Source organism: Schistocerca gregaria, chromosome 1 (genome assembly GCF_023897955.1).
Source record: "Schistocerca gregaria isolate iqSchGreg1 chromosome 1, iqSchGreg1.2, whole genome shotgun sequence".
Taxonomy (NCBI): Eukaryota; Metazoa; Arthropoda; class Insecta; order Orthoptera; family Acrididae; genus Schistocerca; species Schistocerca gregaria.
The window spans coordinates 846,654,039-846,671,095 of NC_064920.1; the positions used below are offsets into that span (position 1 = coordinate 846,654,039).

General features: G+C 37.5%; 1 protein-coding gene across 1 annotated transcript in view; it reads left to right on the forward strand.

The window, feature by feature from the left end:
* Positions 1-17,057, forward strand: part of LOC126272611 (protein germ cell-less) — a 120,713-nt gene that overhangs the window by 46,824 nt on the left and 56,832 nt on the right. The window contains exons 3-5 of the mRNA XM_049975559.1: positions 1,417-1,513; positions 1,607-1,758; positions 5,289-5,419. Coding sequence (XP_049831516.1) covers positions 1,417-1,513; positions 1,607-1,758; positions 5,289-5,419 — 380 coding nt within the window. The remainder of the gene's footprint in view (positions 1-1,416; positions 1,514-1,606; positions 1,759-5,288; positions 5,420-17,057) is intronic.

Consider the following 17,057-nt stretch of genomic DNA (forward strand, 5'->3'; position numbering starts at 1 on the left):
AAGTCATTATTACACTTGTTTCCATCAGGACAATAAACAAAGATAGCACACAAATTGAAAATAATAATAATAGAGAAACACAATCAATAAGTTCTAATTACACTCACAAACAGAGGTTAAGATACAGTTTCCACATTTTATCTAAACAATTTTTATATGGGGTAAATGTGACTAACTTGTTGACTTACAGATTACCAATTAATCTAATTAAAGCAACAAGATATATTGAATCAGGAATACACAATAATACATGATAAATAACCTTAGCTATCTCTGCTGTAGAATTCTTCTAGAGAATATAAACTTTTTTCAAGCAAGAACGGCTGTCTCATACTTTAAATAGTACATTATTACCTCATAGACACTTAATATTATTTGAAAGTGCATTGAAGATTTTTGTACTTGTGTATGTCACATTTCCTTCTTGTGTTCCAATGATGGTATTTTCATTCTTTCCATACTGAGAAGGATTGTGAAGCATGAATGCCATGATTGAAAAGTTATATTGTGAAGTAGTGGTTAGTATTCCTATTTGCTTAAAAAGGTTGCGACATAAGGTTGATGGAGGCACTCCACACAAAACTTGGACAATGTTTTTCAGACTGGTAAAGAATTTTTTTGACAGTGGTGAATTGCCCCAGAAGATAATTCCACAACACGCAAGTGAATGGAAGTAACCAGATTTTAAGATATTGCTGTCTCCAATTTGGCGGTTGTCCGGATATCAAATGTTGCTGAACTAAGCCTTTGTAGGGTTTGGTGGATGTCTTCCCAGTTTAGCCTGTTATCTATATTTTAGTGTTGTTCATGCCTGAGGTACCAAATGTGTAACATAGCATGTATAGCCATTTTTGCTAATACTACCAGGTATGCTTTCCACTAAGTGTCACTACAAGTGACTTCATGTCTTCACTCTTCTTGTCACAAAATTCTGAGCAGCAGCACAACCATGAAAACAGAGTCCTTTCACTTCTTGATGAATCATACTGTCATGACCAAGTTTCTGGTCTTTGACAGAAGTAGTCTACACTATACCTGATAGGCAACAGTGTTTGTTACTGGTTCACTATATTTCCTTAATAGGCATAATAGTGGTATTGTTACTCAGTATTACTGTAGACTTTTGTTTCATAGTAATTTTCATTTCAACAAGTGGTCTCATAGCTGCTGCTGCATTTATACAGCAGAAAGTATGTGGAGAATTTTTTTTACACTTCTATATATACTCCAATATTTGCAAATTTTGTATGAAATTTTGCCTCATCCATTTCTCACTATTAATGTTACCATTCTCAAAGCTGACCTTATCTTCACCGTAGACTTCAAAATCTCCATCATTTAAATTGGTCTCAAAAAATTTTTTACGTAGTTTCTGATTAAAAAAATTTATTTATTTATTTATTTATTTATTTTCAGAGTCCATACTTTGCAAGTATGTTTTCGGGGGCATGGAGAGAAGCTGATGAAGATACTGTGAACATAAAAATTGTTGATCCAAAAATAACAGTCAGTGGTTTGTATTATCTCCTTTTTCCATGAAAAATGAGATCTTCTAACCGTATGTGTCATCCAAATAGAACACAGTTCTACTACTCTTGATCTTCAGCTTTACAGACGGTATTTGGATCTTTGTATATGGATGAAACTACTTTGGAGCCTTCTGACATTGTTTCCGTAGTAGCGGCAGCAACACTTTTCCAGTTAGAGGGCATTATTGAGAAGTGTGGTGAAGTTATGCTGGAAACCATGTGTGCTCAGGTGAGATAAAGAGGGTTTTCTGGTTCATTTGTTTCACATGACAAAGTACATTATGTTGCAGTATTATTTGTAGAGAAATTTAATTTAAATGTGATATAACTAGTTCTCTGATTTTTATACAGTTTAATGGCACACTATGTTTTGATTGTAATTATAAAACCTTTTCATCTCTGTCTATACTAAAGCTGGCATTGAAATAGTTTATTAAAGGAGGAATCATACTTTTTATTCACTTCTTATTTAACATATATGCTCTGTATGTATTTTTCCTTCTTGGAAATACTGTCAACAACAGTCAATTTTTGACAGAATAATTTAATTGGATAGATAAAAAAGTCTACTTATCAAGCAGCGGCAGAACACATACATAAAAGTAGGTTGTAATTAGGCAAGCTTTCCAAGCCATTGGCTCCTCCTTCAGGCAGAAGGGTTGAAGGGGAAGGAAGAGGGATGAAGGAAAGGGACTGGAGAGATATAGGAATAGGTGTACATTTTGGGAAAATCGCGCAGAACCATGGGTCAGAGGAAACTTAAGACATGGAATGAGAAGGAAACACTGATTGTTGGGGACTAAATCAGAGAAGATTTGAAAACCTAAGCACATAAAGGTGGAAGACAGTGTAATATGTGGGACAGAGATTACTGCTTAAATATCAATCACGAGTTAGTAGGACTCAAAAGCTATGTGCATTGTACATAACAGAGGTGGGAAGGGGCGGTGAAAAATAGACAGGTAAAAACAATGAAAAATGTAGAAAACTAAAATGGACTGAAGAAAGGAGTAGTTACTGTGAAGAAATGCTGAGACGTAAGAAATTAACAAAAATTAAGACCAGGTGGGTGGTGAGAACCAAGGACGTGTTGTAGTGCTAGTTCTAACCTATGGAGTCCTGAGAAACTGGTGCCTAGGGGAAGAATCTAAATGGCGCATGTGGTGAAACAGGCACTGAGATCATGATTGTCATGTTGTAGAGCATGCTTTGCAACAAGATATACGTGCTGACAGTATACACCTGCCTATGCCCATTCACCCTAATTGATAATTTGGTGGCAGTCATGCCAATGTAAACGGCTGAACAGTGTGTAAGTAACATCCGGTACATGACATGGGCCATTTCAGAGTTGTTGCTTTGATAGTATTTGTTTTGCCAGTTACAGGGTTGGTATAGTTGGTAGTAGGAGGGCAAGTCTTACAGTGGGGCTGGTGATCGGGGTAGAAGCCATAGGGTAGAGAAATGGGTGCAGAAGGAGTATAGGATCTGACAAGGATGTTGCAGAGATTGGGAGGGCAATAAAAAACTATTGTAGATGTGCTGGGCAAAATGTCAGACAGAATAGGCCTCAAAGGGTATGATTTTAGGAGGTCATAGCGTTGTCAAAGTAGCTGATTAATACATTCAAGACCAGAATAATAAGTTGTTTTTTTGGAGGGATCGGCAGTACAATGATTTGATGGGATGTGTTGGGAAATCTGCTTTTGAACTAGACTGGTGGAGTAATTACATCCAGTGAAGGCTGGGGTGAGAATGGTGGTGTATTGCTGTAAAGAACGTACATCTGAACAAATACATTTGTGTTAAATGTATGGGAGGGAATATCTGAATGGAAAGGATAGCATCTGTTAAATGTAGGTACTGTTGTTTGTTAGTTGGTATAAAGTGAATGGAAGTATATAGCTGACCCATGGTGAGGATGAGGTCAACAGCAAGGAAAGTGGTATGGGTTTCAGAAAAGGACCATGTGAAATTTAATTGGGAGAATGTATTTAGATAATCTAAAAACTGCCATTACGACATGTCTTTAGTTCTCACCATCACCTGGCCTTAATTTACATTAACTTCTTCAGACTCAGTATTTCTTCTCAGTAACTACTCCTTCCTTCACCTTGTTTAAATTTTCTACAGCTTTCATTCTCTTACCTGTCTTTTTCACTACCCCCCTCCCACTGTATTACATACTATGCATTTAGCTTTAAACTTTTAGTAACACATGTTAGCTGTTTCAGCAGCAATCTCTGTCTTGTATATTACCCTGGCCCCCAACTTTTAGCTCTGAAATTTTCAAATCTCGTCTGGTGCAGACCCCAACAATAAGTCTTTCCTTCTCGTCCTGTCTGGTAAGTCTCCCGTGGCCTGGGGTTCTGGGCATCTTTTCCAAACTCTTCCCATTTCTTAAACCTTATCAGTTCTTTTCCTTCACTCCTCTTCTTTCCCCTTCAATGCTTCTGATGAAGGAGGGGCCAGTGGCTCCTAAAGCTTGCAAGTTCACTTATCTTTTATGTGTGTTGCTCTCTCACCACTTTGTGAGTAGATTTCATTTCTGTCCAATTACATTATATGTAAATGTTCTGAATGAAGTCACAATTTATGATTCTTTCATACAACATTTCTTCCTCGTTGGATAAGCTTTTTGGTATCGCTGAACAATCATATCAAACAATCTGCTTCTTATAGATTCAGTACCTGAATCAATGAAGACTATTTGACTTAGTAAATTAGTGTTATTGTCAGAGCTTCCTCTTTTGGTCAACTATTGAACAGAATGCACAGGAAGAATATAGTAGAAAATCATGTTTATAGAGTTGAAATTATATTTGCTTTTGATAATTTTGAGACTGAAGATCTTTGATACCTTAAATTACACTTACACTCCTTCCCACTGCTCATTTGTATTGAATGTCTATTCAGTTTGCAAAGTTATGTTTGTATAGTTGAAAGGGCTAATTCATTTCTCATCACATAGGTGACTCTCTCAAAAATATGATATAAGACGTTTTGCTTCTTTTTATTTAGCAGTCATTTATAGAGTTTTAAAGCCATATGAAGCTCAGCATTGTGTATTTACTCAATAAACTCTCTTTCAGGTGTCTTTTCTCCTCCCTCTCCTTTCTGCCTATTCCTTTTATCGTTTATTTCCCCACACCCATGGTCTTTCACTACTTTCTCCATCTCTCCCAGTTCAGTTCTCCTTCCCAAACCATCTTCGTACAGTATCTCTCTCACTGTTACAGATCACTTCTTCTGTAGCATCTTTCCACTCTGTTTTGACTTCCTTGTCATACATGGCCCCCTCCCTTTTCCCCCCTCTCCTCTCCTCTCCTCTCCTCTCCTCTCCTCTCCTCTCCTCTCCTCTCCTCTTCTCTCCTTTCCTTTCTGCTCCTCTCTGTCACTAATCTCCTCCATCACCTATATCTCTCCTGTTACTTTCTCTGCCTCTCCTTGATCACTCTACTCACCCTGCCACTTAAGAAAATGAGCTTACAAGGTAAGGGTAAAATGTTCTGATTGACTTGTATAGTAGAGAGAAATGATGAAAGAGGGAGGAAATGGTGTTAAGAGACAGAGAAAATGAATTTGATAGATCCTAGACAAAGTAGAAAAACAGGCAATAAGGTATAAATAATAGTTAATTTGACTTTGTATTAGCAGTTTTTAAATTTAGAATTTCATCTATGTGTGCTCAATATTTTAGTAGTTAATGTGTTGATTTATCTTGTATATTGTCAGACTTATAGATTTGTTATCTTTTAGACGGCTGTTGTTTACTATGAGGCTGCTTGTGAGTATGGCCTCAATGTAGTGAAGGAGAATGCATTTAAATTCATCCTAATTAGCCTCCTGTCACGTCTCAATGAGTTCCCTGATCAGATAAAGGCAATCAGGTAATACTCTCTTCATTAAACATTTTGTTATTCCTTAGTTCAGGATGCTATGTAAATGAAAGTGCTATGTGGCACTCATTATCCAGATGTTACCTGCAACTGATGCAGAAACACTTTATTTCATCTTACTCAAAAACCTTGAAAAGTATTAAGTGTTGAGTCAAACCAAACATAACTAATATCTTTAAAGTTCAATGCTGCATGTCAGAAATAAAACTATATTATTTTGACACATTCTAGCTCATACACTCTCATGAAAAACACCTCAAAAGAATTTTTTAAATATTATTTTAAGATGGACTCTTTCAATGTCCAATGTAAACCAAAACAAAAACAAAATAACTTTCTTTACCTTAAAAAAAAATTAACTTGATCTATGCCAGATGTTCTTCGAAACTAATTGTTCTACAATCATAAACTTGAAATATGTTTATTTTGTGAAATCATGTATATTGCTGATGTTAATTTTGTCCAGTGTTCTTTTTGGTATATTATCAGTTCATTGCCTGTTTTTGGCGCAATAGTTAGTGTAAATGGTCATCAAGAGGTACTTTCTGACATATTGACTCTCCCAAGGAACTGCTCCTCACTTTATAAGTGATAATTACTTTCTCTCCATCATTCTTTGATCCTGGCACCTGTGTGTGTGTGTGTGTGTGTGTGTGTGTGTGTGTGTGTGTGTGTGTGTGTGTGTTTTTTCATGAAGTTCAGAACACTTCGGTTAAACCAGAAGTTCTTCGAAATAAACAATGTTATGACGTCATTACCAGAATAGTAGAAAAGCAAAATGACGGGGTACAAATAAAGAGAGAAGCTGCTCTCTGTATGATTCATTATGCTGAGGAGAGGGTGATGGAGATGCTGAGTTATGTTATCGAGATTTTTTTTCCCCAAGAAAACTAGATAAACCATCAGCATTCTTAAGAAGAAATCATGTAAATGTATATTTTTGTTAACGTATCTGTGGTGTTTTACTTGGGAATCACTTGAAATCAGTTTTATTAACTGTGACACATCCAGCAGTCATAGGGTATATCACAAAACAAAGTAAATATTTTATAAATTTTCACTATGCAGCAGAGCATATAATGTTGTTGCAGTTCTTTAAGACTGTTTGCCATACTGTGACTCGAATTGTGTCCCTTGCCTTTGAAAAACTCTGCATTTAAGTACCAATATATCACACAGTTTTAATATATCAGGGACTTCGAAGGGAAATATTCTAATTCAGCGGTAAAAAATAGAGTTTGAGCAGAAAGAAAGAATGAAAAGAACACCCTAACACTCACTTTAGAATCTGTTGATATAATGAATGGCAGTATGGAAAGTATATCATGAACTTGAAAAAAGAAAAAGGCAAATGAATGCAAATGAAGCTCAAATTATAGGATTCTAATGATTTCTTCTAGATGTGTCAGAAGGTTAAGAAAAGAGACAAGCAAAAGGAAAGCAGGAGGAGGAGGGATGGGCAAAAATACAGGGTTTAATGTCATGTTGATGATGAAGTTGGTAGAGATGAAGCATATGCACAGTTAGGTCAAAGATGACGAAGGAAAGTGACTAGTTGCTTTACAGAGGCTTCATCTTGGCATTCACCATAATCATTGTGGGGAAACCATGCAAAATCTAAATCAAGCTGCTTAGAGGGATGTGAACCACTCCTGAATATCAATCTCTTGCATTAAACACTGTGACACAGCACTTGGTAGGATCAAAGAAAGGTAATGTGAAAGATATGGATGAAAATAGTATTTAGTTTGGAAAAAGGAGGAGATCATCAAGAGATTATGGGTAAACTGGCAGTTACAAGAAGAAAGAGGTTATGATGGAAGATGGAATAATTTGTACAAGTTTGATATGGTCAGCTACAATATTTACTAGAGAATGAGTACTCATGTACTGCTGATGGAACACTCATCTTGGAAGATGGCATTCAAATAACTTGAAAACATGAGACCTGTTTCTATTTGGCTCACATGTTGCAGGTTATCTTAAATAATTAAGTGACATTGTGCTGTGTGTTACAGGTAATATTTCTCTCTCTTCTGTCACTGATGTTTGCTGAAAATTTTATGGTGACAGTTCCAGTGCAAAGTGTTTGCAAATAAGCAAGTAATGTATGATTTCGGTATCAGTTCTCTATAACATAACACTGAGTAACTCTTATTATATGGGTTGATGTATCATTAAAAAAACACACAAATTTTCTGGACATTCCAGATGGAGCCACGATAGTGTGTCTCTATAGAGATGGTATTCTTCGGACTTATGTATGCGTATATACCAATGCAACAAGTGATGTGACTATTCTACAAGGTGACAATGCTTAACAGCACCAAGTCTCCCTCGTGGATGAATATTTCTGTAGGAAACAATTTGGTGCATGGAATAACCCACTCAGATATCCTGATGTGAATCCTATGTAGAGTATATAATATCTGGGGTCTCTCAGCTGTGCTGCTACATGCAATCCTTTTCTGCAGATCCTTACCTCAGATAGAATGACTTAATTAAGAATGGTATTAATCTCCTATGGGACATCATTAATGGCATCATATGTCACTATTTGTGTCTTATTGCTTTTCTGGATAGATGGCATCACTTTTGTCATTGCCAAATTGACACTTCAGATTTGTACATTTCTAATGTGTTCTAAGGCCAAACATAATCTCTAGTTCTGTAATTAATTTCTGATGGTAATCTGTGTCATATCTAGGTTCAGCTTATTACAAAAATCTGTAACCAAATACTAAAGTGCCGCTCTGTGCAAGAATATACAGGGTGTCCCAAAATAATGTATACACTCTTTGAAACTGAACATGTCTTTAATGAATGGGGTTTAAAATACAATTTTAGTGGTGTTGGGTGCCTCATGATCTGAATTTAGGTGGTAATTGTTCCAACTGGTGTCCGTCCATCGCAATACACAATCGTCATGACTTATGACTGAGTGACATGACAACTTTATTGTTTCCAACAGGACAGGATCACCGGCTTGCTCAATTTGCTTTCTAAGATCATCCAGTGTGTGTGGTCTCGCAGCATAAACTGTGTTCTTGAGAGTACCCCACAGAAAGAAGTCTAGAAGACTTAAATCTGGAGATTGAGTGGAATACTCCACACTCCCTCTTCATCCTAGCCATCTTGCAGGGAATGTACAATTGAGAAATGCACTCACATCCAGGTGAAAGTGAGGTGGTGCCCCATCCTGTTGAAAGTAATAATCTTCATTTCTAAACACAACACTAAGACCAGGAGTTATTTCCAACATTTCGAAGTACGAGTCTTCTTTAATTAAAGAGAGATTCTGTTTCAAAGAGTGTATACATTATTTTGGGACAACCTGTGTATGACTTAGTTTTGGTTGTCCACTTGGCGAGGGGAACCTTAAATTTCAAAACTGACCAAGATCAGCGATCTTGAAATTTATCATTTACTGCCTGTGACATAATGAATACCCTTTCAGTGGCTGGTGCCTTACCAGGCTGTCCAAGAGATACATGATTACCGACGTAAAATTATAATGTATATGATATCAAAATTCTCAGCCACACATTGATCTCACAATTTAATTTCAATAAATTATAGTATTTGGGCACTGGTGAGAGGAGGAGGAAATAGAAGTTTTGTTCAGAATTAGGAAGAAGGCTTCTCTGTGGTTTACCGTGCACAAGTATGAAATGCGGGTTTCAGACACCAGATGTCGCATCAATGCAGTTTGTGCTCTAAAGATTTGACGCTGTGCCATTTTATTGTGTCATCAACAAGTGACAGATGTGCACGAGTGATAAATAAGTGTAATAAATAAGAATGATAAATAAATGTGTGCTTAGTGTTGTTGTTGTTGTTGTTGTTATTCAGCATGTCAAAATTTATTCCAAACAAAGAGCATTTATGACAGCATTAATTTTTTGTTTTCATTTGACGAAAACTGCTGTTGGATAATACTGATGATTTCACCAACTTTATGGTGAACATGCTCAGGCATTTCAAAAATGGTGACTTTGATGCTGCAAACTAGGAACCACCAAAAACTGAAGATGTGCAATTGGAAGCACCGTTGAATAAAGATTATTTGAAAACATAAAAACAACTCACCGAGCAATTGGGCATTAATCAACAAGCTCATTTGCAATCAGCCATGAGAGATGGGAAAGATCCAGAAGACTGGTAGCTGGTTATCATATGAGTTGAATGACTGGCAAATGGAAAAGCACATAAGAGATTTTGCTCTCTCAGTACAAAAGGAAGTCATTTTTGCATCATTTAGTTACAGGGGGGTGAAAAGTGGATTTATTTTGAGAATCCCATGTGCAAAAAATCATGGATGGACCCAGGCACACCATCCAATCGACCGCAAGACCAAATCGCTTTGGCAGAAAGACGATGATTCTTTATTTGGTGGGACCAGAGGGGTGTGGTCTATTATGAGCTGCTAATACCTAGAGAAATGGTTAATACTAAAGGTTACCAACAACAATTGACCGACTTAAACCATTCACTGCTTGGAAAAAGGCCACAATACTGAAAGAGGCAACACAAAGTTATTTTTCTTCATGACAGTGCTGCTTCACGTACGGCAACACCAGTGTGTGACGCATTGGAAGCACTCGGTTGGGAACTTCTACACCCATGTGGCTTACTCACCAGATTTGGAACCTTCTGATTACCAAGTGTTCGTGTTGATGGGTCAAGCACTTGCTGACCAGCACTTTGGTTCGTACGGAGATGTGAAAAAATGGTCCAGTGAATGGTTTGCAGCAAAAGAGGAAAATTTTTACTGCCATGGTATTCACAAATTGCCTGAAAGATGGGAAAAACGTATAACAAATGCTGGAGCACTCTGTGAATAAAGCAGTATTTATCATTCTTCTGAATTTAACATGGAGTTCCTTTTTTTTTTTTTTTTTTTTTTTTTTTTTTTTTTTTTTTTTTTTAGACAAAAAAATTGCCCAATTTATGTTTGTACACCTGGTAGTGACACAAGAGTGCAAGAACTATGTGCTTTGTCATAATTGCTTTCAACAGAATCCCACCACTGCCCCTGTACAGCTGTTTGTTCAGATATGGCCAAGTTACATTGTGTTCATTCTGCAACATGTACCTCGGTATTCCATGTTTAGAGCAACCAACAGCATTGTTCCTGCTAGCTATGTATTTCTCTGTCAACTGAAACATGTGTCACTAGAATCATAGTTGTAACCATCTAACAATAATAGCTATGCAGGATATGATAGATTACTATTTACTATAAGGAAGGTACATGAAGTTGCAAACAGGCGCAGTTAAGAGACATTTACATAAAGCTCTCAGCCACAGCCTTCATCAGTAAAAGAGAAACACACACCAGTAAAAGGGAAACACATACCATTCATACACACAAGCAAGCACAACTCGTGCACACATGACCGCCAACTCCGGCAGCTCAGGCCGGAATGTGCAAGTTGCCAGAGCTGGTGGTCATGCTTACTTGTGTGTATGAATGGCGTGTGTTTCTCTTTTGCTGGTGAATACTGTGGCTGAAAGCTTTGTGTAAGTGTCTTTTAATTGTGACTGTCTGCAACTTAACGTGTCTTCTTTATGGTAAGTAGCAACCTATATTTTCCTATGTTGTTGATATTCCTACCTGGAGTTTCCATTGTTTAACAGTAACAACTTGCAGATAAAAACTATGTAGTGGACCAGGACTTGAACCTGAAACTTTTTTTCCTTTCATGGGCAAGTGCTATATTGATTGAGCTATCCAAGCACGACTCTCAACCCATCCAGAAAGCTTTCGTTTCGCTATTACTTCTCTTCTACATTTCAAACTTTACAGTTCTCTCACATGCATTGCTGGACTTTTACTCCTGGAAGGAATGATATTGTGGATGGTGTGTAACTGCAACACTGAGGATAAAGGAATGTTGTCCCAAAAACAAAATAAACAGAAGATTAATTGTCTATTGGTAGCATTAGTGGTAGCTGTAAATAAAGTTCTTGTAATTTGGTGGGCTTTGCTGCAGATCATGTTTCCTGGAAATTTCTTAAGTGACAATGTGCCGGAGAAGTGCGTGGTTCTCAATAATCACGTAAAGACATTTGTTTCAGCTGTACTACTTATTATGTCACAAAGTAGTCATCAGAATCTTACCTCATACTGCTCACCCATACTCCTCCTCTTACACTCTTTGTATACCTTTTACAACAATCAATGCGTCGTTACATACAGCAAACTCGCCAATAACAAGTACAAAAGTTATCAGCGGTTACAAAAAGTAACATCATTCAATAATTACAAACTAAATGCATAGACTGTGATACAAAGTCAACCACACTTCTCCCGTTTTTGAGGAAATATTGTGGAAATGCTTTAAATAAGCAATGCTGACTATATTTTTGTTAATTACATAGAAGCTTCTCCATCTCAAATCTTCCTAACATGTTTCTGGTTTCATATACAGTACATTACTTTTTGATGTGAATAGAATTTCAATACATATTACAGTAATACAAGTGGTTGCTTTGTTTACATGGTCGGTAAAATTTTGCTTTATGAGTTTCAGTAATAACTAAGTGATTAAGTGTTGTTGTGATTACCAACTGCATAACAAGCTGATAGTATGTTAATCAGAGCTGTTACAGGTTTCAGACATTATAAAAGCAGTATTTTTGGTGTCTCTTTCATTATTTGATTGTTTGTAACAAAATTATTCTGATTGTAACAAAACAAATTGTTACATATTTTCCTAGCCGTGAATGAATGTAATATTGACAAATACCTTGACATGACTGTATTCAAAATTACATTTCAGTGTTCAGAAGGTAAAATTACCTACATGGATCCTACCCAATGATAGAGGGTGGGGCAAATAATAGTGGCCCAGACAACAGAATTCCTTGGTACAAAGAGACACAACAGAGGAAAGGGAATACAGTACTAACCTTACTATAGCAGCTGTTGAAAGTGACCTCCATTCATCTTCTGACACTTTTGGGCCCTGGTCAGCAAGTTGCTGAAGGGGGATTGAAGCTGGACTGTTGGATCTGATGCAATATCATCCAAAATGTTCTGCGGCAGTTCTTGGAGACTATGAGGACTGTTGTGATACATTTTAGATTTGAGGGTTCCCTACATGAAATAACTGCATACTGACTGACCTGGGTAGTCAGCTAGGGTTGTCACCAGACTGACCTCTGCACTTCTCCTCTCACATTGACACAGACCTCGCTACACTCAGTACTGGTGTGGATCACGTGGCAGGTGTACACATGGTGTGCAAGTCATGGGCATGGTTATAAGCATACATTCATATCAAATCATATCCACTCATCTGGGCCGCTTTCATTTGACCCACCCTGTATAACAGATAATTAAGCAACCGGAATTGGCTTTAGTGTCAGGTGAAAGATAAGCTAAAGTAATTCTTTTAAATGGATAGATATCTATATGTTACAGTCAAAACCTGTTTTTAGTTGGAACATGTACTTACTAGTTTTTACTGAGCCACTTTATCAAAACGCATTTTGCCCAGTTAAAACTAGTTTTAACTGACTTTCGCTTTTGACCAGCAGTAAATTGTAGTTGTAACTAAGGCTATCAGTATCAACTACTTTCAACTAGTAGGAACATGTTCTAACTAAACTAGACAGAACTAGTTTTCACTAAATTTATTTAGGGGCAAATATTAAAATTAAGAGTAACCCTACATCTAAGTCATTAATATTAACTACAGCAATATCAATGGGGGCTACCCTGGGAAGAAGGTAGAGCTGGCAGAGGCTGCAAGTAATATGGGGCTGGACGTTTTAGCTGTTAGACATTTGGGCAAGGGGTGAGAAAGAAAAGGAAGTGGGAGAATACAAGGTCTACCTGACAGGAGTCAACGCAGGAATAGCACAATGGGGTGTAGGGCTTTACATCAGGAAAGAAATGGAACTCAGCGTAGTTGCAGTAAGGTATGTAAACGAACGACTGATGTGGATAGATTTGACAGTGTCTAGCAAGAAAATTAGGATTGTGTCAGTATATTCGCATTGTGAAGGGACAGATCAAGATAAGATGGATAGTTTTAATGAGGCACTCAGTGATGTTGTTGTTAGAGTAAAGGACAAGGACAGTGTTCTGCTCATGGGTGATTTTAATGCCAGGATTGGAAATCGAACAGAAGGGTATGAAAAGGTTATGGGTAAATTTGGAGATGATATGGAGGCCAACAGGAACGGGAAACAACTCTTGGGTTTCTGTGCCAGTACGGGCTTAGTAATCACAAACTCCTTTTTTAAACATAAGAACATTCACCGGTATACTTGGGAAGGCAGGGGAACCAGATCTGTCATTGACTATATAACAACAGATCAGGAAGGCTGTGAGGGACACACGTGTATTCAGGGGATTCTTTGATGACACTGATCATTATTTAATCTGCAGTGAAATTGGGATTGTGAGGCCAAAAGTGCAGGAGGTCAGGTCCATATGTAGGAGGATAAGAGTGGAGAGACTTCAGGATAAGGAAATCAGGCTCAAGTACATAACAGCGATCTCAGAAAGGTACCAGTTAGTTGAATGTAGTCAATTACAGTCATTGGAAAAGGAATGGACAAGGTACAGGGACACAGTACTAGAAGTGGCTAAAGAATGTCTTGGAACAGTAGTGTGTAAAAGTAGGATGAAGCAAACAGCTTGGTGGAATGACACAGTCAAGGCAGCCTGTAAAAGGAAAAAGAAGGCGTATCAAAAATGGCTACATACTAGAACTCAGGTAAACAGAGAAAGTTATGTTGAAGAAAGAAACAGAGCCAAACAGATAATTGCAGCATCCAAGAAGAAATCTTGGGAAGACTTGGGAAACAGATTGGAGACTATGGGTCAAGCTGCTGGAAAACCATTCTGGAGTGTAAATAGCAGTCTTCGAAAGGGAGGTAAGAAGGAAATGACAAGTATTTTGGACAGGTCAGGAAAACTGCTGGTGAATCCTGTGGATGCCATAGTCAGATGGAGGGAATATTTTGAAGAGTTGCTCAATTTAGGTGAAAATACGATCAGCAATGTTTCAGACTTTGAGGTAGAATGGGATAGGAATGATGATAGAAATAGGGTCACATTTGAGGAAGTGGAGAAAATGGTCAATAGATTGCAGTGCAATAAAGCAGCTGGGGTGGATGAAGTTAAGTCGGAACTCATTAAATACAGTGGGACGTCAGGTCTTAAAAGGCTACACAGGATAATTGAAATGGCCTGGGAGTCGGGACATCTTCCATCAGACTGGACAAAAGCAGTAATTACTCCAATCTTTAAACATGGAAACAGAAAAGATTGTAACAACTACAGAGGTATCTCTTTAATCAGTGTTGTGGGAAAATCTTCTCAGGTATTGTTGTAAGGAAAGTGCAAGTATTAGTTGAGGACCAATTGGATGAAAATCAGTGTGGGTTTAGGCCTCTTAGAGGTTGTCAGGACCAGATCTTTAGTTTACGGCAAATAATAGAGAAGTGTTATGAGTGGAACAGGGAACCGTATCTATGCTTTATAGATCTAGAAAAGGCTTATGACTGGGTTCGTAGGAGGAAGTTATTGTCTGTTCTACGAGGCAAACTTTTGCAAGCAATTAAAGGTCTTTACATGGATAGCCAGGCGGCAGTTAGAGTTGACGGTAAATTGAGTTCATGGTTCAGAGTAGTTTCAGGAGTAAGACAAGGCTGCAACCTGTCTCCACTGTTGTTCATATTATTTATGGATCATATGTTGAAAACAATAGACTGGGTGGGTGAGATCAAGATATGTGAACATAAAATAAGCAGTCTTGCATATGTGGATGACTTAGTTGTGATGGCAGATTCGATTGAAAGTTTGCAAAGTAATATTTCAGAGCTAGATCAGAAATGTAAGGACTATGGTATGAAGATTAGCATCTCCAAAACGAAAGTAATGTCAGTTGGAAAGAAATATAAATGGATTGAGTGCCAAATAGGAGGAACAAAGTTAGAACAGATGGACAGTTTAAAGTACTTTGGATGCATATTCTCACAGGATGGCAGCATAGTGAAAGAACTGGAAGCGAGGTGTAGCAAAGCTAATGCAGTGAGTGCTCAGCTACGATCTACTCTCTTCTGCAAGAAGGAAGTCAGTACCAAGACTAAGTTATCTGTGCACCGTTCAATCTTTTGACCAACTTTGTTGTATGGGAGCGAAAGCTGGGTAGATTCAGGTTACCTTATCAACAAGGTTGAGATTACGGATATGAAAGTAGCTAGGATGATTGCAGGTACTAGCAGATGGGAACGATGGCAGGAGGGTGTCCACAATGAGGAAATCAAAGAAAAACTGGGAATGAACTCTATAGATGTCAGGGAGAACAGGCTTAGATGGTGGGGGTCATGTTACACGCATGGGAGAAGCAAGGTTACCCAAGAGACTCATGGGTTCAGCAGTAGAGGGTAGGATGAGTTGGGTCAGACCAAGGAGAAGGTACCTGGATTCGGTTAAGAATGATTTTGAAGTAATAGGTTTAACATCAGAAGAGGCACCAATGTTAGCACTGAATAGGAGATCATGGAGGAATTTTATAAGGGGGCTATGCTCCAGACTGAACGCTGAAAGGCATAATCAGTCTTAAATGATGATGATGATGATGATGATGATACAGCAATACAAAAATAACTATACACTGAAAAAACATTTTAAGGAACATTACAGAGTCATATTAACAGTATTAGTTACGAAAGCAGAAACAAAATAATCATACACTAAAAAGTAACTTAATCACTCATACATTTGACAAAAGTTGCTACGGTCTTAATAAAAGAGAACTGTACCGAAAAAATGTATCAATTAAATTTTGATTATTTGTTATTGCAAGGCAAACTGTCATGACATTTTGAGTTACAAAGGTTTCCTTTTTTCCTACAAAAGCACCTTTTTGAAGTACATGCCTTCTTACACACACAGCGAACAAATCCTTATCCTGATCCTAAGGCTGCCATCTTGGCAGCAGTTCTTAATGATACCTTCGTCTCTGACATGTCATCCAGCAGCATAAGTTCTCTTTGGACACACCGAATTTGGATCTGAACGAGAACTTTTAATTAGCTTGTTTGAAAGGTGATTAGGTACTTAATACATATTATAAAATATATTACAGTGTAAGTATTAAGACTTAAAATATTAATTAATTACTTGAATAGTTAGCAACATTTTCAGAGCATTAAATCAATGAAGTAATGAATATGTCTGAAATTTGCCCTTGATTATTGAAATCAATTCAGAAACACATAGCTGCAATACAATTTGTCAAGTATCCCAATAATATTGGGGAGATCTGCTTTTGCTCTGTCAATAACAGGAGTCTGTATAATTATATTGTCACCGATTTCTATAGTGGCTTGTATTGAATCTGAAGCCATCTTCATTCTTTTGGCCTGTTTCGTCAGGTTTTCATGAGCGTTTTCTTTAGCTGTTCATATTTGAGATTGTCGTTTCATAATAGCTTCAGCTTCTGGATCCTTGTGAAAAGCTGGAGTTATTTGAGGCTCTACACTCTTACTAGCTACAGCTTCTGGATCCTCTTGATTGGCTGCTGCTGTTGTTGGAAACTGTATACTTGTACTGGGCAAAGCTTCTGCATCTTCTTGTCTGGCTGCAGCTGTAATCTGTTCATTG